General features: G+C 47.4%; 1 protein-coding gene across 13 annotated transcripts in view; it reads right to left on the reverse strand.

Moving 5' to 3' along the window:
* Positions 1 to 16,068: 16,068 nt before the first annotated feature.
* SLC8A3 (solute carrier family 8 member A3) overlaps positions 16,069 to 23,820 on the reverse strand; it is a 168,037-nt gene continuing 160,285 nt past the window's right edge. For 10 of the 13 annotated variants that reach the window (XM_069596900.1, XM_069596909.1, XM_069596906.1 and 7 more), the window contains 3 exons: positions 23,539 to 23,638; positions 20,430 to 20,705; positions 16,069 to 18,154 (listed from right to left, as the gene is read on the reverse strand). In XM_069596900.1, coding sequence (XP_069453001.1) covers positions 17,778 to 18,154; positions 20,430 to 20,705; positions 23,539 to 23,638 — 753 coding nt within the window. In that variant the 3' untranslated portion in view covers positions 16,069 to 17,777. The remainder of the gene's footprint in view (positions 18,155 to 20,429; positions 20,706 to 23,538; positions 23,639 to 23,820) is intronic. The other 3 variants (XM_069596907.1, XM_069596902.1, XM_069596901.1) reach the window with 1 other exon arrangement.

The following is a 23,820-nucleotide window of genomic DNA, read 5'->3' on the forward strand; positions in this document are numbered from 1 at the left end:
TGGTTTAGCTCCTCCTTCCCTATCTGTCTGTCTGTCTGTCTATGAAAGTCGTTCAGTCTTGTCTGACTCTTGGCGACCCCATGAGCTGTAGTCCATGAACTTCTCCAGGCCAGAATACTGGAGTGGGGAGCCTTTCCCGTCTCCAGCGGATCTTCCCAACCCAGGGATCAAACCAGTCTCCTGCATTGCAAGCGGATTCTTTTCCAACTAAGCCCCAAGGGAAGCCCAATAATACTGGGGTGCCCAATGGTGAACTGGCAGCCCAGCAACTTGGAGAAGAAGAGCAGGGGGGCTTCAGTCAGTCTCTGAGACAATTCTTCCTCTACTTTATCCTGAAGCAGCTCTCCCGAGATGATGGGGAAGGAAAGAGGGAAAGGAAAACCATGAAGGTCTCTGTTTTTTTTTTTTAAGGTATTTTTCATGTGGACCATTTTTTTAAAAGACTTGATTGAATTTGTTACAATATTGCTTCTGTTTTATGTTTTAGGGGCTTTTTGGCCCCTAGGCATGTGGGATCTTAGCTCCCCGACTAGGGGTCCAACCTGCACTCCCTGCATTGGAAGATGAAATGCAACCACCAGACAGCTGGGGAATCCAGGGGGATCTGTTTAAAGAAAAGAGTTGTTTTCCTTTCTGCTCATTGTGGCAGCTTCTCAGGTTGGCGCTGCTTGCCCTCTGGGTGGTAGATGCTCAAATATAGTATGGGATATTGTGGGGCCCATGCTGGATCTGGGTGCCCTGCCCACCCCCCACCCCCCCACCCCCCCCCCCACACACACACAGAGCCCATGTGTGGGAAGTCCAGTTCTGGCTTGACCTTTTCCACACTTCCGCACACCAATGCATGATGCCATGTCCACTTTGCTCCTAGGACCTTGCCTTGGGTTTTAGACCTAAATTGTAGATCACACCTGGCTCCCTTCTGGGGAGTCCATTCACCCATGGGAAACTCACACACTCTTGCTGTACCAGTTGGTGGGAGTGCAGGTTAATCCTTATCACCTCTTCTGTACATCTCTCCAACTTCTCCCCACCCCTGCTTCACTAGGTAGAAGAGGCTGATCAGCAAGTTGCCTGCATCACAGGTGTCTAACTGGGAAAAGAGGTGTCAGACCAACAGCCAGCTTATACCCCCCATGAACAATTCTCTCGGAACCTCCCTGCTTTTTCAGCTTTAAGGAGGAGAGGAGGCAACCCATCTCCTTCCACTCTCTCCCCCATCCTTTCATAGATTGGGCTGGGGAAGGGTGGCTAGTTCCAGAGCTATTTCGAGTGTTGTGCTCTCTTAGCAGAGGGTATCAAGTCCTTAACTGCTGGGATCCTTGGCATCTCTGTTTTCTTCATTTTGAGCCCTAATCATTAATTCTGGGGAAGTAGAAAATTTTTGCTCCATCAAAGTCCTATGATGGAGGGTTGCAATGATAGATGGTGGGTTGAACTATGATAGTGGTGAATGCAAGGGAAGAGGACCCCAGAGAGAATCTCTGGTTGCTCCAATTCCAGTCCCAGGGACCTCCAGCCTCCCGCCATCTCAGAGCCCTAATTGAGCTTGCTGCTCTAGACAACTCTGCCCTCACGGTATTGACCCCAGGACCAGGCAGGACCCAGGGGGCCAATTCATCTCCACTCCTCCAATGGGCTCCTATGCTGTATGAATACATCTAAATTCCCATTTAGATGAACCGTTTCTTTAACCCCCTGTGATGCTGACCCAAGGGAAGGAATTGAAGCTTTTTAAGGGGAGTTCTTTCAGAGATGTGCTGCTGCTGCTGCTGCTGCTGAGTCGCCTCAGTCATGTCTGACTCTTAGCGACCCCATGAACTGCAGCCTACCAGGCTCTTCCATCCGTGGATTTTCCAGGCAAGAGTACTGGAGTGGGGTGCCATTGCCTTCTCCGCAGAGATGTGCTATGTAGCTGCAAATGGAACCCGAGGTTTTTCAGTCCCCTATCCTCCCCCACTCTCCCATGTTTAGCAACTCTTTTCTATAGACATCTCTCCTTCCTATTAAAGACATAGACTCTGCTTTCTGAGGGGCTTCCCAGCTGGCATTAGTGGTAAGGAATCTACCTTCCAATGCAGGAGACTTAAGAGACGTGGGTTCGATCCCTGGGTTGGGAAGATCCCCTGGAGAAGGAAATGGCCACCCTCTCCAGTATTATTGCCTGAAAAATTGCACGGACAAAGGAGCCTGGCGGGCTACAGTCCATGGGGTCGCAGAGTCAGACAGGACTGAAGTGACTGAGCACGCAGGCCCACTGCTTTCTAAGGAGGCACCCTTGAGACCCAGTAGAGCCATGCTGGGCAGAGATGACTCCAGAGTGTTTAATTTGACTCCCTTGATCCTAGGTGCCTTTAAAATCCTTGGCCTGGAGGAGACCTGGACCCAACAGATTCTAAGACCAGAGAAGTTTACTTGTTTGGGGCAGGAAGGTTGGGGAGGCGGCTCTCTCCTTGAGGAAGGCGGCGGGGAGTCAGCAGGAGATGGTGGGGAGGACCCTTGCACAGCAGCAGTAGCCCAGCTAAGGCGCGAAGTCGGAGCCTCTATAGACCTGGCACACTTGGTGGTGTTAATTTCCCAGAGTCCTGGACTTAGAAGATCAGCTTTTCATCCTGCTTCAGCCGTTGAACTACCTTGGGTTTCAGGTAACTGGCTTCACCTTTAAAGACTGATTCTCTCTGCCTGGGCTCTTTGCTCTACCGCACACAGGGCAGCTGGTCTCACACTGCAGGAGGTTTGTGTCCTTCAGGGGACAAGGAGGCACCCAGACAGGGAAGACGTGCTGAGCGTCCTCAGAGGAAAGCGGGCACATACAGGATGGGGGGAGATGCAACAGATGCATCTTTAGGAAGTGGGACGGGAGTGAGAAAGCATCCTTGGAGGGAATCCACATTGTGGGCCTGCGATTGTCAGGAAAGGAAGGAAAAAAAAATATGCAGAGATGTTTAGAGAGGAAATAAGATGCAGGCAGAGCAAGAGGTGAAGCCACGTGAAGGGAGAGGGAGAAGCGAGGCAAGAAGGAAATCAGCAGTGGCTGAGAGAGCCCTGAGGGAGGGTCACGGCTGGTGAAGAGTCGTGAAAAGCTGAGTTCAAGAGGAAAAAATTATGATGCGGGGAGGGAGGGAGGGAGAGAGAGGACTAACAGGCCTGGAGCAAGGGTGGAGGAAGAGGATTTGGGAAGAATGAGGCATCTCAAACTGGAAAAACAAACTAGAAATAGGCTGAGGTGTCTCTGCTGGACTGCTGGAGTTTGAGGTTTTCACACTGGTGACTGAGCGCTGCAGGGCAGCATGTGGGCTATTTTAAGCAACTTCAGAATAGACTCAGGAGAATGGCGACTGCTCTGGAAAATCTGCTAGGGAGATTATTCTGGTCCTAGACTCAGCTCTTCTCAGGTATTGCAGAAGACTCTTGAGAGTCCCTTGGACTGCAAGGAGATCCAACCAGTCCATCCTCAAGGAAATCAGTCCTGAATATTCACTGGAAGGATGGAAACCAAAACTCCAATACTTTGACGACCTGATGTGAAGAACTGACTCATTGGAAAAGACCCTGAGGCTGGGAAAGATTGAAGGCAGGATGAGAAGGGGACGACAGAGGATGAGATGGTTGGATGGCATCATCAACTCAATGCACATGAGTTTGGGCAAGCTCCGGGAGTTGTGATGGACAGGGAAGCCGGGCATGCTGCAGTCATGGGGTCGCAAAGAGTCGGACATGACTGAGCGACTGAACTGAACTGACTGAGACTCAGCCCGGATCTCTGTTGCACCCAAGCTCCTGGACACTTCCTCTTGGGTGTCCCAAAAGTCTAGAAAACTCGGAGTAACTAAGCCTGTGCGTGCCATCTCCCTCCACCTCTCCTCAGTGCTAGGCACAACAGCGGCTGCTCCCCCCAAGCCTGGGACCCCACAGTCCTGCTTCTCTCCTTGCTCCAATGTCCTTCCCCTCTGTCCATCCAGCTGGCCAACTATATTTCAATACATCTTAAAAAAGGAACTAAGATTAAAACAATAACAATCATTATTCTTCTGACTAATATTTGAAACTACTCAAGCATTACTTCCTTTTAGAAAGAACCCCCAACTCCTCTGTTCATTATATGCTGCTTTAGAATCAAATGCTGGTGCTTCAGGGTCCTAGAAGATTGCCCCTCTGACCACCAAAGCGCATGTCCTTACCCAAATTACAATCAGTAATTCTCATGTCTATTACTTCAGCTAGACCAAGGTCACCACCTTAGGCTTAGAATAACCTGCAAACCTGAATGAGGGCAGTTATATGAAAACATTCAAAGGATGTAGGAGATACAGTGAGATGTTTATATGGGAAGAATTATGCAATTAGCACGTTTAAGAAGAAAACCTGATATACAAACAGAAAGATACTGTGGTTTGTCTTTAGAGAGCAGTATTGAATATGCATATTTGAATGTATGATGAAATTACATGGTAAGAGGGAGAGAGAAGTTATAGAGCATAGTGGTTTGGAGCAGTAAATCTCACACTTGAGCTGCGCGTTGGATTCATTTGGAGGGCTTGTTAAACACAGTTTGCTAGGACGCATGCCCAGGGATCTGGAATCTGGGATGAGGTCTGAGAATTTGCATTTATAATAAATTCCATGTGCTGCTGATGTTACTCATCTTGGGACTATACTTTGAGAATCATTGGATTAGAATGTGGTTTCTAGTGTCAGATGAATCCAAGTACATTCTGGTGCTTCCAAGAGGTAGTTGGGTGACTGTGAGCAAATTGCTTGTCTGCTCTGAGTCTCAGTTTCTTCATCTGTAAAATGGGGATAAAGGGTCTTTCTCACAGGGTGGCCACAGTGGTTCAGTGAGGTAATGAGGATAAAGTATTGATACCTGGCACAGTGCCTGGTACAAAGCTGGGGCTCACTCTCTGTGAGTCATCATCTTCCTCCTCTTTCTCTGTATCATCAGTGAACTTTGGCACTGTGAAGAGCCCAGAAAATTGCCTACTTGGATACATGAAAAAAAATCCAAGACCTTGATAAGTTAAGTCATCTTCTGCAGATCAGACACCTAGCTTGTGATAGAGATATAATTAAAATTCTTGGCTCTTAATTTAGTATTCTTAATGGAGCTTAATTTGGCACGTCTAAAGAGAGAGATGACGTATGTGAGCAGAAAAGTCCATTAAATGTGGAAGCAGAAGTGTGTCTACTGTGATGTTGAGTAACACATCATGTCAGTATCTAAAATATGAGATGTTTAGGGAAAGGTATGAGCTTCCCTTGTGGCTCAGACTGTAAAGAATCTGCCTGCAATGCAGGCGAGCCGGATTCGATCCCTGGTTCAGAAAGATCCCCTGGAGAAGGGCATGACAGCCCACTCCAGTATTCTTACCTGGGGAATTCCATGGACAGAGGAGCCTGGGGGGCTACAGTCCATGGGGTCGCAAAAAGTCAGACACGACTGAGCGACTAACACTACTACTACCATTAGGGAAAGGTATCGTGAAATTTACTTACTGAGGCAGTGAAATGAGATGTAAATAGCATGATGAGATGTACATCCCATTGCAGAAATGTATGATAGAGGCCGTGTTAAGATAATTCCTTGAGGAGAAGGGTGAAGGGACAGTTCAATGTCAGCAGCAAAGCCATGTGATACACCAGGGCAGGGAGGGAAAGTGGAGACAGCACTCACTATGGGAATCTGCTCCCTCCTCACTCCCTCCCAAGCCCCCTCCCCCCCTTCCCCCCACCAGCTTTACTATGAACTAGCTGTGTGTCCTTGAGCAGTTAGCTTTCCCTCTCTGGGCCTCCTCAGCATTCTCACCTGTGAGTGCCTACTATATGTCACGCGCTTTGCCAAGTCTGTTATCTCATGAAATCATTGCAACAACTCTGTATGCTATGCTAGAAATCTGCCTGACTCTCTACATCTATTCTTCCCCTTCTCCACTGCTGCCTGCTCTGCCATGGAGGGCTGGCTTGTGTGAATTGCATCGGTGGAATTCTAGTGCTGTCTGGATAAACCGGGAGTCCAGCAGGAGGTGGGAGGGTGGGAAGGGAGGAAGGAAGGGTATTTATTCCCCTGGTTCTAGTCTTAGGTTTGCCTTGTACTGATTGGATTTCAACTGAAATTGCTGCACGATGGTGTGATCACTCACCTAGAGCCAGACATCCTGGAGTGCAAAGTCAAGTGGGCCTTGGAAGCATTACAATGTGCAAAGCAAGTGGAAGTGATGGAATTTCAGCTGTCCTATTTCAAATCCTAAAAGATGATGCTGTTAAAGTATGCTGCACTCAGTATGTCAGCAAATTTTGAAAACTTGGCAGTGGCCACAGGACTGGATAAGGTTAGTTTTCATTTCAATGCTAAAGGCAATGCCCAAGAATGTTCAAATTACCATACAGTGGCACTCATCTCACATGCCAGCAAGATTATGCTCAACATCCTTCAAGCTAGACTTCAGCAGTACATGAACTGAGAACTTCCAGATGTACAAGCTGGATTTAGAAAAGGCAGAAGAACCAGAAAATCAAATTGCCAACACATGCTGGATCATAATCATCTATTTCTGCTTCACTGATTGTGCTAAAGCCTTTGTGTGGATCACAACAAACTGTGGAACATTCTTAATGAGATGGGAATACCAGACCACATTACCTACTTCCTGAGAAACCTGTAGGCAGGTCAAGAAGGAACAGTTAGGACAAGACATGGAACAACAGACTGGTTCAAAATTGTGAAAGGAGTACGTCAAGGCTGTATATTGTCACCCTGCTTATTTACCTCATATGTAGAATACATCATGTGAAATGCCGGGCTGGATGAAGCACAAGCTAGAATCAAGATTGCTGGGAGAAAGAGCAACAACCTTAGATATGCAGATGATACCACTTTCTTGGCAGAAAGTGAAGAGAATCTAAAGAGCCTCTTGATGAAGATGAAAGAGGAGAGTGGAAAAGATGGCTTAAAACTCAACATTCAAAAAACAATCATGGCATCCAGTCCTATCACTTCATGGCAAATAGATGGGGGGAAATGTTGAAACAGTGTCAGATTTCACTTTCTTGGGCTCCAAAATCACTGCAGGTGGTGCCTACAGCCACAAAATTAAAAGACGTTTGTTCCTTGGAAGAATAGCTAAGACAAAGCTAGACAGTGTATTAAAAAAGCAGAGACGTCACTTTGCCAACAAGGGTCCGTATAGTCAAAGGTATGGTCTTTCCAGTAGTCACATATGGATATGAGAGCTGGACTGTAAAAAAGGCTGAGGACCGAGAATTGATGCTTTTGAACTGCGGTGCTGGAGAAGACTCTTGAGAGTCCATTGGACAGCAAGGTGATCAAACCAGTCAATCCTAAAGAAAATCAACCCTGAATATTCATTGGAAGGATTGGTGCTGAAGTTGAAGCTCTAATACTTTGGCCACCTGATGTGATGAGCTTTTCCTGATTAGAAAAGACCCGGATGCTGGGAAAGACAGGGCAAGAGGAGAATGGGGCAACAGAGGATGAGATGGTTGGATGGCATCACTGACTCAGTGGACATGAGTTTGAGCCATCTCCGGGAGATAGTGAAGGAAGGGAAGCCTGATGTGCTGCAGTCCATGGGGTCGCAAAGATTCAGACAAAACTTAGTGACTGAACAGCAACAGAAACAAAAAATGTATGTACATGACTCTCTCCTTCTCAGTTCCAAAAATCTCTCCTCCCCTGCTATTTGAGCCAAGAAGTGGGACTGCTGCCAGCCCTGGATTTTCAATACTGTCCACACTTTTGGATTATCCCAATTTGAAAATGCCATTTATTTCTATTGGGATTCTGACAGACACAGGACAGATGCTGGAAGCGGTACCAGGAAACAGACTCATAAAATGGAATTCTGGGCTTGGGTTGGTCATGCGTTTGAGGAGTCCAAAGATAACTTCCTGGATGAAGACAAATGGGACAAGGCAGTTCATGGTAGATGGTAGGATTGTAATCACCCAATTTATCAGAAGGTAAAGCAAGGTGTTTGGAGAACAACGTGTTGTAGCACTTAGAACAGTAATGAAAATGGTGGAGCCACCCAGCTCTTTTTATGGCCTTAAAGATCATACATAAGGAAAAAGACAAATGAAAATTATGAATATTCCCATAAGCAACTGGAAATCCTCCCAGAAAAATTTAAAGGAATACTTCCTCACCTGTAGGCACTAGGAGGATAGGAATATGGACCAAGTCCAAGTTACAGCATCAATTAAATACACAACACCAACCCACTCCAGTATTCTTGCCTAGAAAATCCCTTGGACAGAGGAGCCGGGCAGGCTACAGTCCATAGGATTGCAAAGAGTTGGAAATGACTGAGCATGCATATTATGTATCTTAAGGACACAGGTAGGGAAGGAGTGAAACCAAGTAACATGAGACTTTAACTGTGTAGAACTGGGCACCTTATCCAAAAAACTATAAAAATTAGACTTACATAACAGCTATTTAATTATAAACATTGAAGAGATAATTATGGAACCCAAGCCAGTCAAGTCAAGCAGGCACGAGTAAGCTGTAAAAACAGGTGGCTTAAATGCTTGTGGGCTTCCCCTGGTGGCTCAGAGGGTAAAGAATCTGCCTGCAATGCAGGAGACCCGGGTTCAGTCCCTGGGTCAGAAAGATCCCCAGGAGAAGGAAATGGCAACCCACTCCAGTATTCTTGCCTGGAGAATCCCATGAACAGAGGAGCCTGGTGGGCTACAGTCCACAGGGTGGCAAAGAGTTGTACCCAACTGAACACTTAGATGCTTATAGCCACTGTACCTACAGCTTTGCTGCCTCTTTTTCAGCCATACTGTGGCTTCACAGATAATTTCCTGTGGCCAGTTAATAAATAAGGGGAAAGCATGAACTTAATTCTCGGGTGGATCTACAGTGTACCAGAACCAGCCAGAAGTGGAGAGCACCCTGCTATAGCCCCACTGAGATGGCCCTCAGAGACCATAGCAGTGGAAATTCTCTCAGGGCCAGACTTCAGGCAGATCATCTGATAGCCCATTTTAGCCTGAATAATGAATCTACACTGATTCATGTGCTGTGCTCTGCTTAGATGCTCAGTCATGTCTGACTCTTTGTGACCTCGTGGACCATAGCCCATTAGGCTCCTCTCATGGGGATTCTCCAGGCCAGAATCCTGGAGTGGGTTGCCATGCCCTCCTCCAGGGGATCATCCCAACTCAGGGACTGAACTCAGGTCTCCTGCACTGCAGGTGAATTCTTTACCATCTGAGCCACCAGGGAAGCCCACACTGATTCATACACATGAAAAAAGGGTGACTGGCTCCCTGAAGCTTTGAAAGGAAGGTAATTGGTGACATGGAAGTTTGAAGATGTGTATATGTGGACCTCTGGAATGCTGCCCAAAGTGTGAAGATATTAGTGCCTACCTAGGAATGGTCACGGTAGTAGAAGTTCTCAATCATCAGATGGACAGGATGACTCATGCTATAGATCTTAGTTGGCCCCTTTCTCCAGCTGTTCTGGTGGCTTGTTCAATGGTTCATCCATAAAATTGTCCTGGCAACAGGGATGGAAGTTATGCTTGAGCTTAGTAATTGGATCCCCTCACTGAGGCTCGTTTGGCTCTTGCCACCAGTAAGTGGACAACCTGCTAATTGCAGAGGTAATCGATAAGCCTTTGATATGCTATGCCCTTGATATGTTCTAGGAAGATCAGCTAGTTACCTGGGTGATTACACTGAATCATTCTCATCATGGAAGAGGTAGCAGTTAGTCTTTGCAAGGAGCTGAACACAATTTCTGGGTGTGGATTTGCCCATAGTCTCTCTGCTAACATCATTTATGGACTCAGATTGCCTTATCCATTGCCATATATCTTTTATAACACAGTCTTTAATCAGAGGCACTAACTTAGCACATTTCCTATCGCTCACATATGGTTGACTTGACATAATAGTGGAATGACCTGTTGCAGGCTCACTTACAGCACCAACTAGGAGGTAATACCTTGTGAGGTTGTGATGCTATCCTACTGAATGCAGTGTATGCTTTAAATTGCTTCTCTGGTGGCTCAACGGTAAAGAATTTGCCAGCCAGTGCAAGAGAAGCAGGAGAAATGGGTTCGATCCCCGGGTTGGGAAGATTCCCTGGAGATGGAAATGGCAACCCACTCCATTCTTGCCTGGAAAATCCCATGGACAGAGGAGCCTGGTGGGCTACAGTCCTCCATAGGGTCGCAAAGAGTTGGACACAACTCACTAAGTAACAACAGCAACAACATGCTTTAAATTGGGAGCCAGTATAGTGTTGCCTTCTTCCAGACAGGATGCACAGGTCTGAGGACTGAAGAGTGGAGGTGGGGTGTTCCCTCTCATCATTATGCCTAGTAATCTCCTTGAAGAATTTTACTTTCTGCCCCTATAACCTTGGCCTCAGTAGGTCTGGTGGTCCTAAAGCCTAAGGGAGAAATGCCTCTACCAGGGAACACAGTTTCAGATTATTTACATCAAGAAGGCAAAGATCAGTGAACTGGGTAGGGTGATTATCCCAGTTATTTGGGGGGACCTGGGTTGCTACCTAATGAGAGTAAGAAGGACTATTTTGGAAACTTGGGATTCATTGTGGGTGCCTTTTCATACTCCCTTTCCTGAGAATACCAATCAATGAAACATTAGAGCAAAACACCAGGATTTCAAATATTCTGGGATGAAGGTTTGAGTTATCGCACCAGGTAAAGGACCTCATCCAACTGAAATACTGGCTGAGAGTAATGGGATTTGGAGCGGTTGGGGAAAGATGACAGCATGACGTGGTAGAAGATGCACGTGCAGAGACTACCATTTACCAGTAGTAGCAATACTGCCAGAGAAGGCGATGGCACCCCACTCTAGTACTCTTGCCTGGAAAATCCCATGGATGGTAAGCTTGGTAGGCTATAGTCCATGGGGTCGCAAAGAGTCGGACACAACTGAGCGACCTCCCTTTCACTTTTCACTTTCATGCATTGGAGAAGGAAATGGCAACCCACTCCAGTGTTCTTGCCTGGAGAATCCCAGGGATGGGGGAGCCTGGTGGGCTGCCGTCTATGGGGTTGCACGGAGTTGGATACGACTGAAGCGACTTAGCAGCAGCAGCAGCAGCAATACTGCACTAAGTCTTACTCTGTATTCAGGATATTTTAGGGTGACCAACCATGCCCATTTCCCAGGACTGAAGTGTTTCCTGAAACATGGGAACTTCAGTGCTGAAGCCAGGAAAGTCCAGGAAAAACCAAAACAAGTCATCCCATTTATGCTCATTTCTTTTAATCAGCACTATGAAAGCACACAAAGCATGTCTTACACACCTAACAGGTGTAAATGAAGATAATAAGCAGTGACTTTTAAATCTGGTGGACCTAAATAGTTAAGTCCAGCTTGCTTACTTGCTGGATGACCTTGGCCAGACTACACGGCTTCTCCTGAAGCTTCACCTCCTTCGGTGAGTCCGCAGGCATTTCCGTACACCATGACCCACTTTAGTATTAGCAAGGAAGACTCTATATGGGCTGCTGTCCTTTTCTGTGTCACTGTTTCTTTGATGCCAAACATATCTGGCCCACTTCTCCAAAGTCCAAGGGGCTTGCCCTTGGCTGTCCCTTTAAATCTTAACCTCTGTGCCCCATGCAGCCCAAGAAGCCAGGGACCTGCTCCTGCTACAGAAGCAAGACTATGAAGGGCTTTTCTCCACCTCCAGGGAGCCTGCCTGGACCAACATAGAGAGGGATGGTATGTTGTATGAGGTGGCCTGAGGTCATCCATCTATCCCCTGGAACACTGCCAGGCTCCTGAAACATGTCAGACCCCAATGGCACCAGTTGTAAGGGATTTTACCACAAAGCATTATTGAGAGGTGAAAGGAATATTTCTAGGGTACGTGCTAAGTACAGGGCACCATGGTAATTGCCTTGAAAAATGGCTCATTTAACCTTGCAACAACTGTATGTCTGGGTTGGAGAAAATAAAGTTCAGGGAGGTTAAAGTCACTTGTTTAAAAATCCCCACAAAAGGTAAAAATGATACAACTGGGGTTCAAACCCCAGAGAATACTGGAGGTTAGCACCAACATGTAGAAGGTCAAATGGCAAAACCCAAACCTTGACCCCACAGTAGGTGTCACATGCACAAGTGGCTCCGGGAACCAGGAAGTCCTGTGAATGAGATTGGAAGCCTGGATAGGGACCCTGGGGAACTGAGAACTGAAACCCTGGCAACACGGGGTGGCCACCGATCAGCTCTGCTGGAGTATTGCCATGAAGGAATGCTCACTCAGTGTGGCCAGAGAAGTTAAAATTCATATTTTTACACAAAATGCTTGTTTAAAGACACTGAAAACTATTCTACTTAAAAAATACATTGATCATGATGTATGGCAGAAGCCAACACAATATTCTAATTATCTTTCAATTAAAAATAAATTAAAAACAAAAACATCAATCTTGGTAGCCCACTCCCCCACTTCCTGGTAACCATCAAAGAGAAAAAAAATACATGGATCAAATGCATCACACTGCTGCCCACCAGGTTTAACTCTTACCCTGCACAGTCATGGAAAGAGAAACAGATTGAACAAGGAGTCAGCCAGAGGCCGTGATCATAGCAGAAGAGTGAATTACCTCACAACGCGGAAGCAAGGTCACTCATGCAATCTGACCTTGTAATAAAGGTCATTGGGGCGGCCACAGAGTGACAACCAGCTCCTACTGTGTTTCACCTGATGGAGAAGTTGGGGCCAACCTGAGATACAGCAGAAAAGTTAGAAATTGGATGAATTAGATTAGAAATCAGAATCTGAGGATTTTGAGGCATCAAAGTAGTTTACCTTGGGTCACCTCCTTTCCAGATTCTTAAGAATGATGAATTCCCTCCACATTTATGAGTAGAGGTTAATCCCATTTCTTATAAAGACAGTTTGATTCCCCTGTTCTTTTCTGAACATGTTGTAAATATCATATGACATTCCTTCTAGGAGCAGTTTTCTAGGAACACTTTCCTAAGATGTCTTTGGAATCACCCTCTCCTTGGGACTAGGGAATATACCATTATGAATTGTGAATAATTAGACTTATCGACCCAAATCACTTTATCACCGTGAAATTTCCCTTTTTGGAAATTTTCACCAGTTTGACTTTTACTGGGTCCACTCAGCTGCCCCTAGAATAGGTCCTTGCTCAGTTAAGGATGGGGACAAAAGCAGAAGAAGGGGACTGAATTAGGTCAAGAGGGCTGGCTCCTCAGCTATTCCTCCTGGACACTGGCTGCCTCCCAGGGTCCCTCGCTGGAAGAATGGCCTTCTGAGGGGCTCATCCTTTGTTCTGGTGTGTATCATGGAAGGCTGGCATTCTGATTTAAAATTAGAAGACTTGTGTTTATGACCTGCCTCTTACTATCTGTGTGCTCCTGGGCAATTGTTCAACCTCTAGGAACCTCACTGATAAAATGAAAATAATATCTACTTCTGTGGTTCTTAACCAACTCAAAACATGAAAGGTTTGTAAACCACAAAGCTCCAACATGGACATAGGTCAGATTGCTTTTGGCCATAGCTACTAAAAATACCTATCTTTAATTACCAAGGGGTTGTGGCAGAGGTAACCATTCATAAAAAAAAGTCATGTCTTGTAGGATAGAATGGTCATTGGGAAGTGGCAGCCCAGCCAGAATTATACTTCCTATCTCCTTTGCATTTGACTGGGTTGAAGTGAGTAACCTTTACTAAAGGAATATGAGCAAAAGTGATGAGTAGCACTTCAGAGCCAAGGCATGAGAAATGTGCCTTCTCTAATTTATTTCCTACCTATGACCCGAGGAAGAGGATCCAAAGCCTCTGAGATTGGCGGCATCAAAAAATAGGAGAAAAATGAGTTCCCGAATCCTTGCCTGGAAGAAAGCCACCTACTGACTGAGACCAATCTTGCTGGATTATTATGTGAGTGAGAAATGCTAAAATGTTTTGTTAAGCCCCGATATCCTGGGGTTTCTTTATTACAGCAGCTAAGATTGCTCTAAGTAATAAGTGAATCAAGGGGATGGGAATGCTATAGCTCCGCCAGGAAAAAGTGCTGAGGAGGCCACGTGCATAATGGCTGGCTGTGTATTTTCCACACTAGCACACAGGCCGATGGAGCCAAGGGCTTGCAAAAGGACATCTGCTATGCTCCATCAGATGAGGTCGGTGGACAGTTTAATTACACACACACACAGAGATACATCATAGATGTATATGTATGTATATTCTAGAATCCCAGTGTTAAAGCTGGAAGTAATGAGCTTCAGAGGCCATATATTAAAACCTTTTTTGTAGTTCAGGAAACGGAGTAAGGTGGCTTGGCCCAAGTGCACAGAGCTACTCAGTGGTGGCATCTTAACTAGTACCAAGTCCTGAGACCTGGTTCAACCAGGTCTCCGTGGTTCAACCCAGCTTCTCTCTTGGCAAAGTCTAACATCTGGATAACCCAGGAATGACTCACGAAAGGGGAGAGATGGAGACAAATGGATTTTATGATTCTGCATCTACCGTTTCATTGGCTAACGAGCATTTTTCACTGTCAATTTTGTGGCAGGCAAAAAAAAAAAAAAAAAAGACCGAGCCCTGTAGCCAAACCCTTTTCCTGGACTGCTTTTTTTGTGTGTTCTTGTGCGTCCTTTTAAACGCTATCCTCTAGCCACGACAACCATTGCTAATCCATGATTCTGCCAGGCCCTGGTTCACCCCGTGCCTTCAAGTATGCTGTTTCTTCTCGAATGTTCTTCATCGCAAACCCCCCTCACCAAGATGAGTCTCTATTTCTTCTTCTTCCAAGATGTTACCCACCTATTCCATTTCCGGGAAGTCTTCTGCAATTCCTGCAGGCTGAAACAGAGTTTCTTTCCACCGTGTGCTGTGGTGCCCCGTCTATCCCACCTTTTGGCCACTCACGGCGCAGAATTGTACTTCTCATTCCCACCTTGATGTCTCACATGCAGCAAAGCCTTCTTCCCATCCCGTAACTTTTGGAAAGGGTGACAGTACATGCAAGGTGGTGGCCACCCCCGTCTCCTCCCCTGAGCTGTAGACCAGGACTGGACGCCTGACACAAAGTAACCAGGCCGCAGGCACTCCTGCCATCTCGACAGAGCCTTCTACGAGGACTCTGCCTTTGGGGGATGGCCCCTTTTGAGGAAAAATTGGCCCCATTTCCTCCATTGAGAATGTGCATTCAGAGTTTAAAAGAGATGTTCCAGGTTGCTGTAGGGAACAGAGTTGTGAGGTCACGGCAGTATGTCAAGGCCATGCCAGACCACAAACAAGACGAGCAAAGCAAGAGCACGTCGGGAGAGGGAGGTGGAGGATAGGCCTGCAAGGGAGAAGGAGCAAGGATGGGGGACATGCTGTGAGTTGGGGGACACGGAACGTGGCCTCAGTTCCTGAGGGCTTTCAGGTCCCTGTGCTGTGTTTCTGCCTTGGGTTCCCCAAGAGGCCCCCACTAAGGCTTCGAAGTAGAGCCCCTCTTCATTTCCTGAATGACTTTAATGGGTTTCTGCTTCTTGTAACCCAAAGAGCCTTGGTTAAAGCAGCTCTGCCTCCCACTCTGGACCGTGAGTTTCTTGAGGTCAGAAACTCTATCTTCCTCTTCACTGTAGCACCAGAACATATCTCAAGGCACACATGGTATTCAGAATCACTTGTTGAAAGAATCATGAGTACATGAATGAATGGATGTGCCCATTGGTAATAAACACAGGATGCTGTTTGTCTAGCTGGAGTCCCTGACCCAGCAGCCCTTTCTAATACCAAGAGCTCTTTCCCCTTTAATCATTATCACGGCTCTACCTCTCATGTCCTCCAGCCTCTTAAAATCCACATTTTGACAGGTGACATTTCCCTGAAGCTTTTTTTTTTTTTTTTTGCTTTAAAAAACCTAGGTTTGGCACACTGGCATCTGAAGAGATGACAGGTACAAATGGGAGATACAAATAGGAGATGACACTTTCACCTCAGTCACTGCAGCCCCAGAAGGAACCCAAGGTGGCCCCCTGGACCTTTTCCTGAAGCAACATTGGGAGAAGCAAGCTGTCTTCAGAGAGATATAAGTATAGCTTTTATTTTTTTTTTAAACCAACCCAACATTTCCACTGGCAACTGTCAACATAGCTTATGACATGAACACGGTTTCTTTTTCAGTTATTTGTTTTCTTAAAAAATGTGTTTAAAATTAAACAGGTGTTTTTCATTTCTTCTTTTCCCTTAAAAAATGTATTTATGTCAATGCAGAAAGCCTAAAGATCTGTGGGCAGTCTTTCAGTGATTATATGTGTGTGTGTGTGTGTGTGTGTTTTAAAGCCAGGTCCTTTCAAAATTTGTTGGGAAAAGGTCTGTAGGGCATGGCAATCTCTCTATAAACCCAGGCTCCATGGAATTATGGCAGCTAAGATTCCTCCTACTGGGGCAAGAAATAGCCCACAGGCTGGAAAAAGAGCTTCAAGAGGTTTAAAACCAAGCAGGAATGTGGGAGAGATGAGGAATTTCAATCCCTGTCCTGTGAAAATGCTTTCAACCATGACCCGAGTCCAGGAGATGTGAAGTCCCTCATTTTCTTAGAAAGTTCTAAGCTTTTTGCAGGAAATCAAGAAATACAGTCAAAGCTCTTAGTCTGGTGCATTAGGAAGTGAGGGAGTGGTGAAGCTGACATCTCTCAGAATCAGATATTTTCAATATAATCTTTTCCTGACAGATCCCACTAGGTGGACATCGCTTCTCTCCTGCCTCAGATACAAAGCCAGAGATGTTCTAGAAGGCATATAGCCCTTCTGCCTTCCTAGCTGCCCTCTGTCATCATATTCTATTTCTATTTTCGTTCCCTGTCTACAACTTGGTGGGTCTTGCTGCAGAGGGATAAACATCCAGACACTGATACAACGAGACAGACAGAATCTGAAAGGACTTCTTGTTGTAAACTGGATCTTGACAGAAGCTTGAGATAAAGCTGTTCCTGCTCCAGCCACAGTCCCCATTCTTACTGCCCTCGCGGGTGTGCGAACTTACCACCACCCAGACACCACAGTCCATTCAAGAATGCAGAGGATAAAAGGAGAAAGGGAACAGGAACTCGCTGGAACAGGAGACAGCTGTTACCCAGGGGAGAGTAGGGGAAAGGGTATGTCTGAAAGTTCAGGCCTCTGCCCGTCGGCTCAGACCTTGAGCTCCTTCGCAGCACCGTCATCACTAACCTCAGAAAAGACAAGGTGGACAAACAAATGATGAGCAAAACCTGGTGGGAAAACAAAAGCAACCACGATACTGACGACAATGAAGAGACCCCCGAGCCAGCCATGGGGACAGGGCTCATTTCCATGCCTCGCGGGCGGAGTGAGAGGATGGGATGTGTCAAATTGGACAGACAGGAGAAACCCTGTCCCCCCACAAGGAAAGTTAGAAAGCAAAGGAATAGTCAGAAGAAATGTGGACGAGAAGGTGGAGAGAGGGTCTGACTTTGCTATGGGTCAGGGACACGGCGGGGAGATGGGTTGGAGGTGGATCTGTTGCTGTCATTGGTGTGGACTGAATTAAATATTTTGCCAAGTGGGTGTTTCCTCTGTTCCACTGGACGGATGGACTCTGCCCTTTCAGTTCACTGCCGGGGCCCAGTCCAGTGATGCTCCAGCGGCTTGGGTCCTGAGGCTACCTCTCCGGGGTGTGGCTCGTCCCCCAGAGGTCACGGGTGGGGACGCACCCTTCTCTGGGGAGAAGTTGCAGGCCTGCCCAGCCGGAGGCCTCGTTCTGTGACTCAGAACCCCTTGATGTAGCAGTAGGCCTCCAGCGTGGCAAAGAGTATGTAGAGAAGCCACAGGCTCACAAAGAGCCAAGTCGTGGCCAGCTTGCAGCCACGAGGGCCGCCCAGCTCCCCGCCCAGGTGGGGCCGCCGGCGGTACAAGAGCACGCTGATGCACACGAACGCGAAGATGGTGAAGAGGGTGACGGAGAAGGCCAGCGTGCCGGCCGACACGTGGAACTCCTGTCCCTGCAGGGCCCAGTAGATGGCGGCCACGGACCAGGCCAGGCCAATGCCCAGGAAGACATTGACGGCGTTGCTGCCCGTGACGTTGCCGATGGAGGCGTCTGCGTACACGTCCTGGATGGCAGCCGCTTTGCTGGCAAACGTATCTGGAAAGAGGCAGAGACAGTGAGAGCCGGTGGGGAGGCTGAGATGCGGAGGGCCTTCCATGGAGAGGCCGAAAGGCAGCCGGGGCCAGCAGGCTGAGCCTTGGGAGTGAGAGGCAGGGGCCTGGGGGCTACTCCCTGGTCCACTGTTAATAAGCTGTGTGGCCTTGGGCTGGTCACCTTACTTCTCCGGGCTTTCTGTTCCTAATCTGCCTGAGCCTGAAAGGTTTTCAAGGGTCCTTCTGGTCCTGATATTTACTGAGTGGCTTTTATTGTTCCCTTCTGACTACTACTTCTGTAAGGGGCAGGTGTTGCTTTCCCATAATATCTCCCAGGGAACTCTGACATCCAGAGAAGCTGTTTAGAATAAATGCCTGATTGTCCCTGTCACGTGGGACATTTACTTTCCAAACAGACTGTGATTGAGCCCGTGGGCTTAGCATTGTGCTAAGGGCTGGATTTATGGGGACAGAGGACACATGGGGAGATGCAGGGACTAATGATGGGGATATCCATGGGCTCAAGAATGACAGGGCTCAGGATTCGCAGTTAGCATACAAAGCACAGGGCCTCAAAGGCTATTGGACTTTAGATGTTGGTATGGATTTGTAGGCACTGGAAGCTGGCTGGCCACCCTTTTATTTGACAAGTTAGGAAAAGTAAGCGTCAAGGGATCTATTCAAGGTAGGTTAGCAAGAGATTTGACCCGAAAACCTTCCTCTGAGAGCCCTTTCCATAGCTTTACCTGACATCCAAACAGCTTCAGCCAAAGCCACAAATTAAGCTGAGTGGACCACAGCATCACCTTCAAGCCCCTAATGCTGCCAGATGTTCTCTGCACCCACCGCAAAGTCTTGGACAAGCCCCAAGCTCTCCCTGGCCCAGCCTGCCTCCTCGTTGTCAATATTGTCCCCAAGAAGACCTCTTGCCTTTTCTTGCCTATGACCTTGCTTCTTCTTTTTTTAAACTTCTGATCCTCTGCAACTTCTTCCCACATCTGTTCCTTTTGCCCATATCTGTTCCTTCCCCTCTGATAGTTCCTTGAGGCCCCAGAGAACAGAGGTAAATCATAGGGTATCTCTCTCACAAAGCCTTCCCTCAATTATCCATTTAATTTCCTACCACTCCATGCATTCCCATGATAGCCAAACCTTTTGCATCATTAATGTACAAATGATTCCACTGGTCTGTGCTGGGGTCTGGGGAAGTGGCTTCTCCAGAGTGTGATGCAGACTCAGTTACCATCCAGAAGGATATGCTTTCTTGGCATGAGAAGGGTTTCCAGCCAGCAGAGTCCTGTCTGATGAGATTTGGCTCAGCCTTTCCATAGGAAGGGGCTGTCTCTGTCTTCCCACCACAACTGGGAGGCCAGCTCCTGGGTAGGAATTTGGGGTTCAGACACACTGGAGACCCCATCTGAACTAAGTAAGGAACTTGGGCTAATGTAGCCCCTCTCTACCTGCTTACCCCTGCTTGCCTTCCCAGCCCAGCCGAGGTCCCCCTGTTCCATGCTTGCTCAGCGCCTGTACTTTTTCATCATCAAACTTATTGAGATGATTTGAATGATCATAGTTGAATGTGGTCTCCTTCACTAGATTATGAACTTCATGTAGAGAGGGAAGTGTGTCTGTCTTGTTTCCCATTACTGTCCTGGCAACCAGCACAAAACTGTATCAGGCTCAGCAAACATTTGCCTAATGAAGGAATAAAGGCATATCTGTTCCTTTTCATCTCTAGGTGTTTATGAGAAAAAAAAATGTGATTCATCATATGAAGGACAAGAGCCTGTGAAGCTTCCTTCACCCGTCCTGCTGGGAGACACTTGGTATTTACAGGTGTCCTAAGCAGAGGAGGCTTGTGGACCTTTCTTTTGCACATCTCCAAGCAGGCTAATCTGCAGCCAGAGGGAAATGGCCTATTCGTCTGAAGCGGAGGTTAAGAAAGTGGGTCACTGACTTCAGCAAGTGATTTAACCTCTCTGGGCCTCAGTTTCCTCATCTGTCAAGTGGGGATAATCACTCTTATTATTGAATAAGGTTTGGGTGAGGGTTACAGGGCTAAAACAGGTAAGCTGCTTAGCATACATACTACCTGATATATCAGAAGTGCTCAAGAAATGTTAATGATCATTCTTAATGGAAGCAGAAGTCCCTTGGGTTGACCTTCATGCACCTTAAGCTCAGATCTGAGATGGTAGGGAAGATAATGGGGCAAATCGGAGGGCTCACTTGAACCAGGTAATATTCCCTCTGCTAATTGAAGCCCCCCTCACTCTCACCTGGCACGGAGGTGCCGAATGCCACAAAAATAACAGCCGTGACCGAGTCCTTGAGGCCAATGGTGCAGCCGAAGTGGGAGGCCAGGTCCCCGATGATGGCGGTGAGCATGCCGATGATGAGAATGGAGACAACGAAGCAGGCCCAGCCGTGGCAGTACTCTGTGGGGGGCACGCAGGCAAACAGCACCTTCCAGAAGACCGTGAGGAAGTGCATGACGTAGTCAAAGCAGGAAGGCAGCCTCTCCTCGCCTGACTCATCCTCATCCTCGTCCCCTGCTGAAGGCAAGAAAAGCGGGCAGCGGGGTCAGATCCTCATTCATGAGAAAGTCAAGTCCAACCCACCTCAGGAGCATCACTGGCTGCACAGAGACGCCAGCTGTCTCCTGGGCAGCTGGTGCAGGCACCTGAAAACAGGAGGGAAAGAGAAAACGCGTGGGGATGCCCCACTAGTCAATTTGAATGCAGGGAGAGTGAGAGAGTGGGAGAGGGAACAGAGGAGTAAGAAAGAAGAGAGAGATGGAATGTGGGAATGTGAAAAGGACAGGGCAGTGGGGGAGAGAGGGGGGAAGATGGAGAAGGCATGGTGTTGCTTAGGTGAAGAAAAGCAGGAGCTGTGAGCCCACTCTTCACTGAACACCCACAGGGCTCCTAATTTTCCTGACATGACTACTGCAATAACCACGTGGTTCTGGTCATTATCCATCCACAGTGAGACACCTGTCATTCCAGATCATGTGGGCATTCTGGTGAGTCAGCTGTTGTTCAGCCACTAACTCAAGTCCAACCCCATGGACTGCAGCACGCCAGGCTTCCCTGTCCTTCACTATTTCCTGGAGTTTGCTCAACCTCATGTCCATTGAGTCAGTGATGTCATCCAAACATCTCATCCTCTGTCACCCTCTTCTTCTGCCTTCAATCTTTTCCAGCTGATGGGTCTTTTCCAATGAGTCTGCTCTTTGCATCAGGTGGCCGAAGTACTGGAGTTTCATCTTTGGTATCAGTCCTTCCGATGAATATTCAGGGTTGATTTCCTTTAGGACTGACTGGTTGGATCTCCTTGCTGTCCAAGGGACTCTCAAGAGTCTTCTCCAACACCACAGTTCAAAAGCATCAACTCTTTAGCACTCAGTCTTCTTTATGGCCCAACACTCACATCCATATTTGACTACTTAGAAAAACCATAACTTTGACTATACAGACCTTTGTTGACAAAGCAGTGTCCCTACTTTTTAATATGCTGTCTAGGTTGGTCATAGCTTTCCTTCCAAGAAGCAAGTGTCTTTTAGTTTCATGGCTGCAGTTGCCATCTGCAGTGATTTTGGAGACAAGGGAAAAAAATCTGTCACTGTTTCCACTTTTTCCCCATCTATTTGCCGTGAAGTGATGGGACCGGATGCCATGATCTTTGTTTTCTGAATGTTGAGTTTTAAGCCAGCTTTTTCAGTCTCCTCTTTCACTTTCATCAAGAGGCTCTTTAGTTCTTCTTCACTTTCTGCCATAAGGGTGGTGTCATCTGCATATCTGAGGTTATTGATATTTCTCCCAGCAATCTTGATTCCAGCTTGTGCTTCATCCAGCATTTTGCATGATGTACTCTGCATATAAATTAGATAAGCAGGGTGACAATATACAGCTTTGACATACTCCCTTCCCAATTTTGAACCAGTCCTTGGTTCCATGTCCAGTTCTAACTTGCTTCTTGACTCACATACATGTTTGCCATTCTCCAAATATCCCGTGGGACGGAGCTGGGCTGTTCCCGGTTTGTCCTTGCCAGGAAATTTGGGCAGAGTTGCCCACTCAGCAGTCCAGGAGGAGAGGACGTGCTGCAGCTCGGTCAAGGGCAAGCTCTGTCATGTTTCACCATGACCCGTGGAAGCAGGATTCAGGGCACTTGGGCTCCAGCTGCATCTTTGCCATGAAGAGAATCTGGAACCTGGCATCAATCCCTTTTTGTTTCTGAACGTTGGTTCCCTCATTTGAAAAAGGAGGGCATTCGATTATGTGGCTGATAGTCTACTCATTGTCTCTTTAGGGGCAGAGTAAGGTCATAAGAGGGGGCGTCTGGAAGCAGGTGATAGAAAAGGCGGGGCAGTGAACACAGCAGTGGCCCTCTCTTCCTGTCTGTACTTTGGCTGTTGTGCTGGGACCTCAGGGATGCGACCCAGTGGGTTGCTATGACAACAAAGCTTCACGAAAAGAGATAAGGCCCAGAATCCTGGGCAGCACAGAAGGCCTCAGTGGTGCTGAGACGCACTGCTGCTGGGAGTGATGAGACCCCTCCCTTCCCATGCCAACCTGCGTGTAGGCCTCTGGGATGCTGGCTGTGCCATGGGTGCCCACTGAGGAAACCTGTCCCTAAGTGCCAAGGAGAGATCTGGAATCATCCAGAGCAGAGGTCTGTCAGTCAATGCAAAGTTTTTACGAACCTCAGACCCGCACATCTATAAATCAGAATAGTCTCTCATTTTACAGAAAAGGAGGACTGCCTTAACAAGATGATGGAATGATGAAAGCCAGAATGTCTTAAGCTTCTATTTAGCACCAGACTCTGTAGCTTTCTACTCTCTTTGCTGACAAAGAAAGGTAGCAATAGTTCCTTTTTTGGGTGACAAAACTGAGACACAGGGAGGACAGCTTGTCTGAGTTCACATAGCATGCGTGTGTGCTCAACTGTATCCAGCTCTTTGTGACCCCATGGACTGTAGCCCACCAGGCTCCTCTGTCCATGAGATTTCTCATGCAGGAATACTGGAGTGGGTTGCCATTTCCTTCTCCAGGGGATCTTCCTGACCCAGGGGTTGAACCCACGTCTCTGGCGTCTCCTGCATTGGCAGGTAGATTCTTTACCACTAGCGCCACCTGGGAAGCTCTTCACACAGCAGAACCAGGGTCTGAAAGCAGAGATAGCCACGCTCCTTTAGTTACCCCCATGTTTGTCTTCCAAAGTGACCCAGTGAAAAGACAAACATCTAGGGTAAGAGCTGGGAAGGCTGGCTGCTGAGGCCCTTCCTGAGATGAGTGAGCTGCTGACATGTCTGTGTTCCTGCTTCTCTGGAGCTTCCTGCTCCTCCCAGCAAAGCCTGTGTCCATCTCGAGACCCCCTTACCTGCACTGACAGTGATGGCCTCCATGAACTGGTCCCTCCAGGAATGGGTCCCCACGACCAAGGCCAGGTTTGTCTTCCTAATCAGCTTGTCCACGGTAGTCTGTCAGGGAGATTAAAACTTGGAACCATGAGGTCAGAATGCTCAGAACCACTGAAGAATTTGGCACTTCGTGGGGATGAAAGATACCCTGCGCTCCAGGGGGCTCCACGTGGGCTCTGAAAGTTATGCATGAAATGGCCTCAGGGGGGCATCTTCTGGCATAGTCCTTCCACTGTCCTCTT

Source organism: Ovis canadensis, chromosome 7 (genome assembly GCF_042477335.2).
Source record: "Ovis canadensis isolate MfBH-ARS-UI-01 breed Bighorn chromosome 7, ARS-UI_OviCan_v2, whole genome shotgun sequence".
Lineage (NCBI taxonomy): Eukaryota > Metazoa > Chordata > Mammalia > Artiodactyla > Bovidae > Ovis > Ovis canadensis.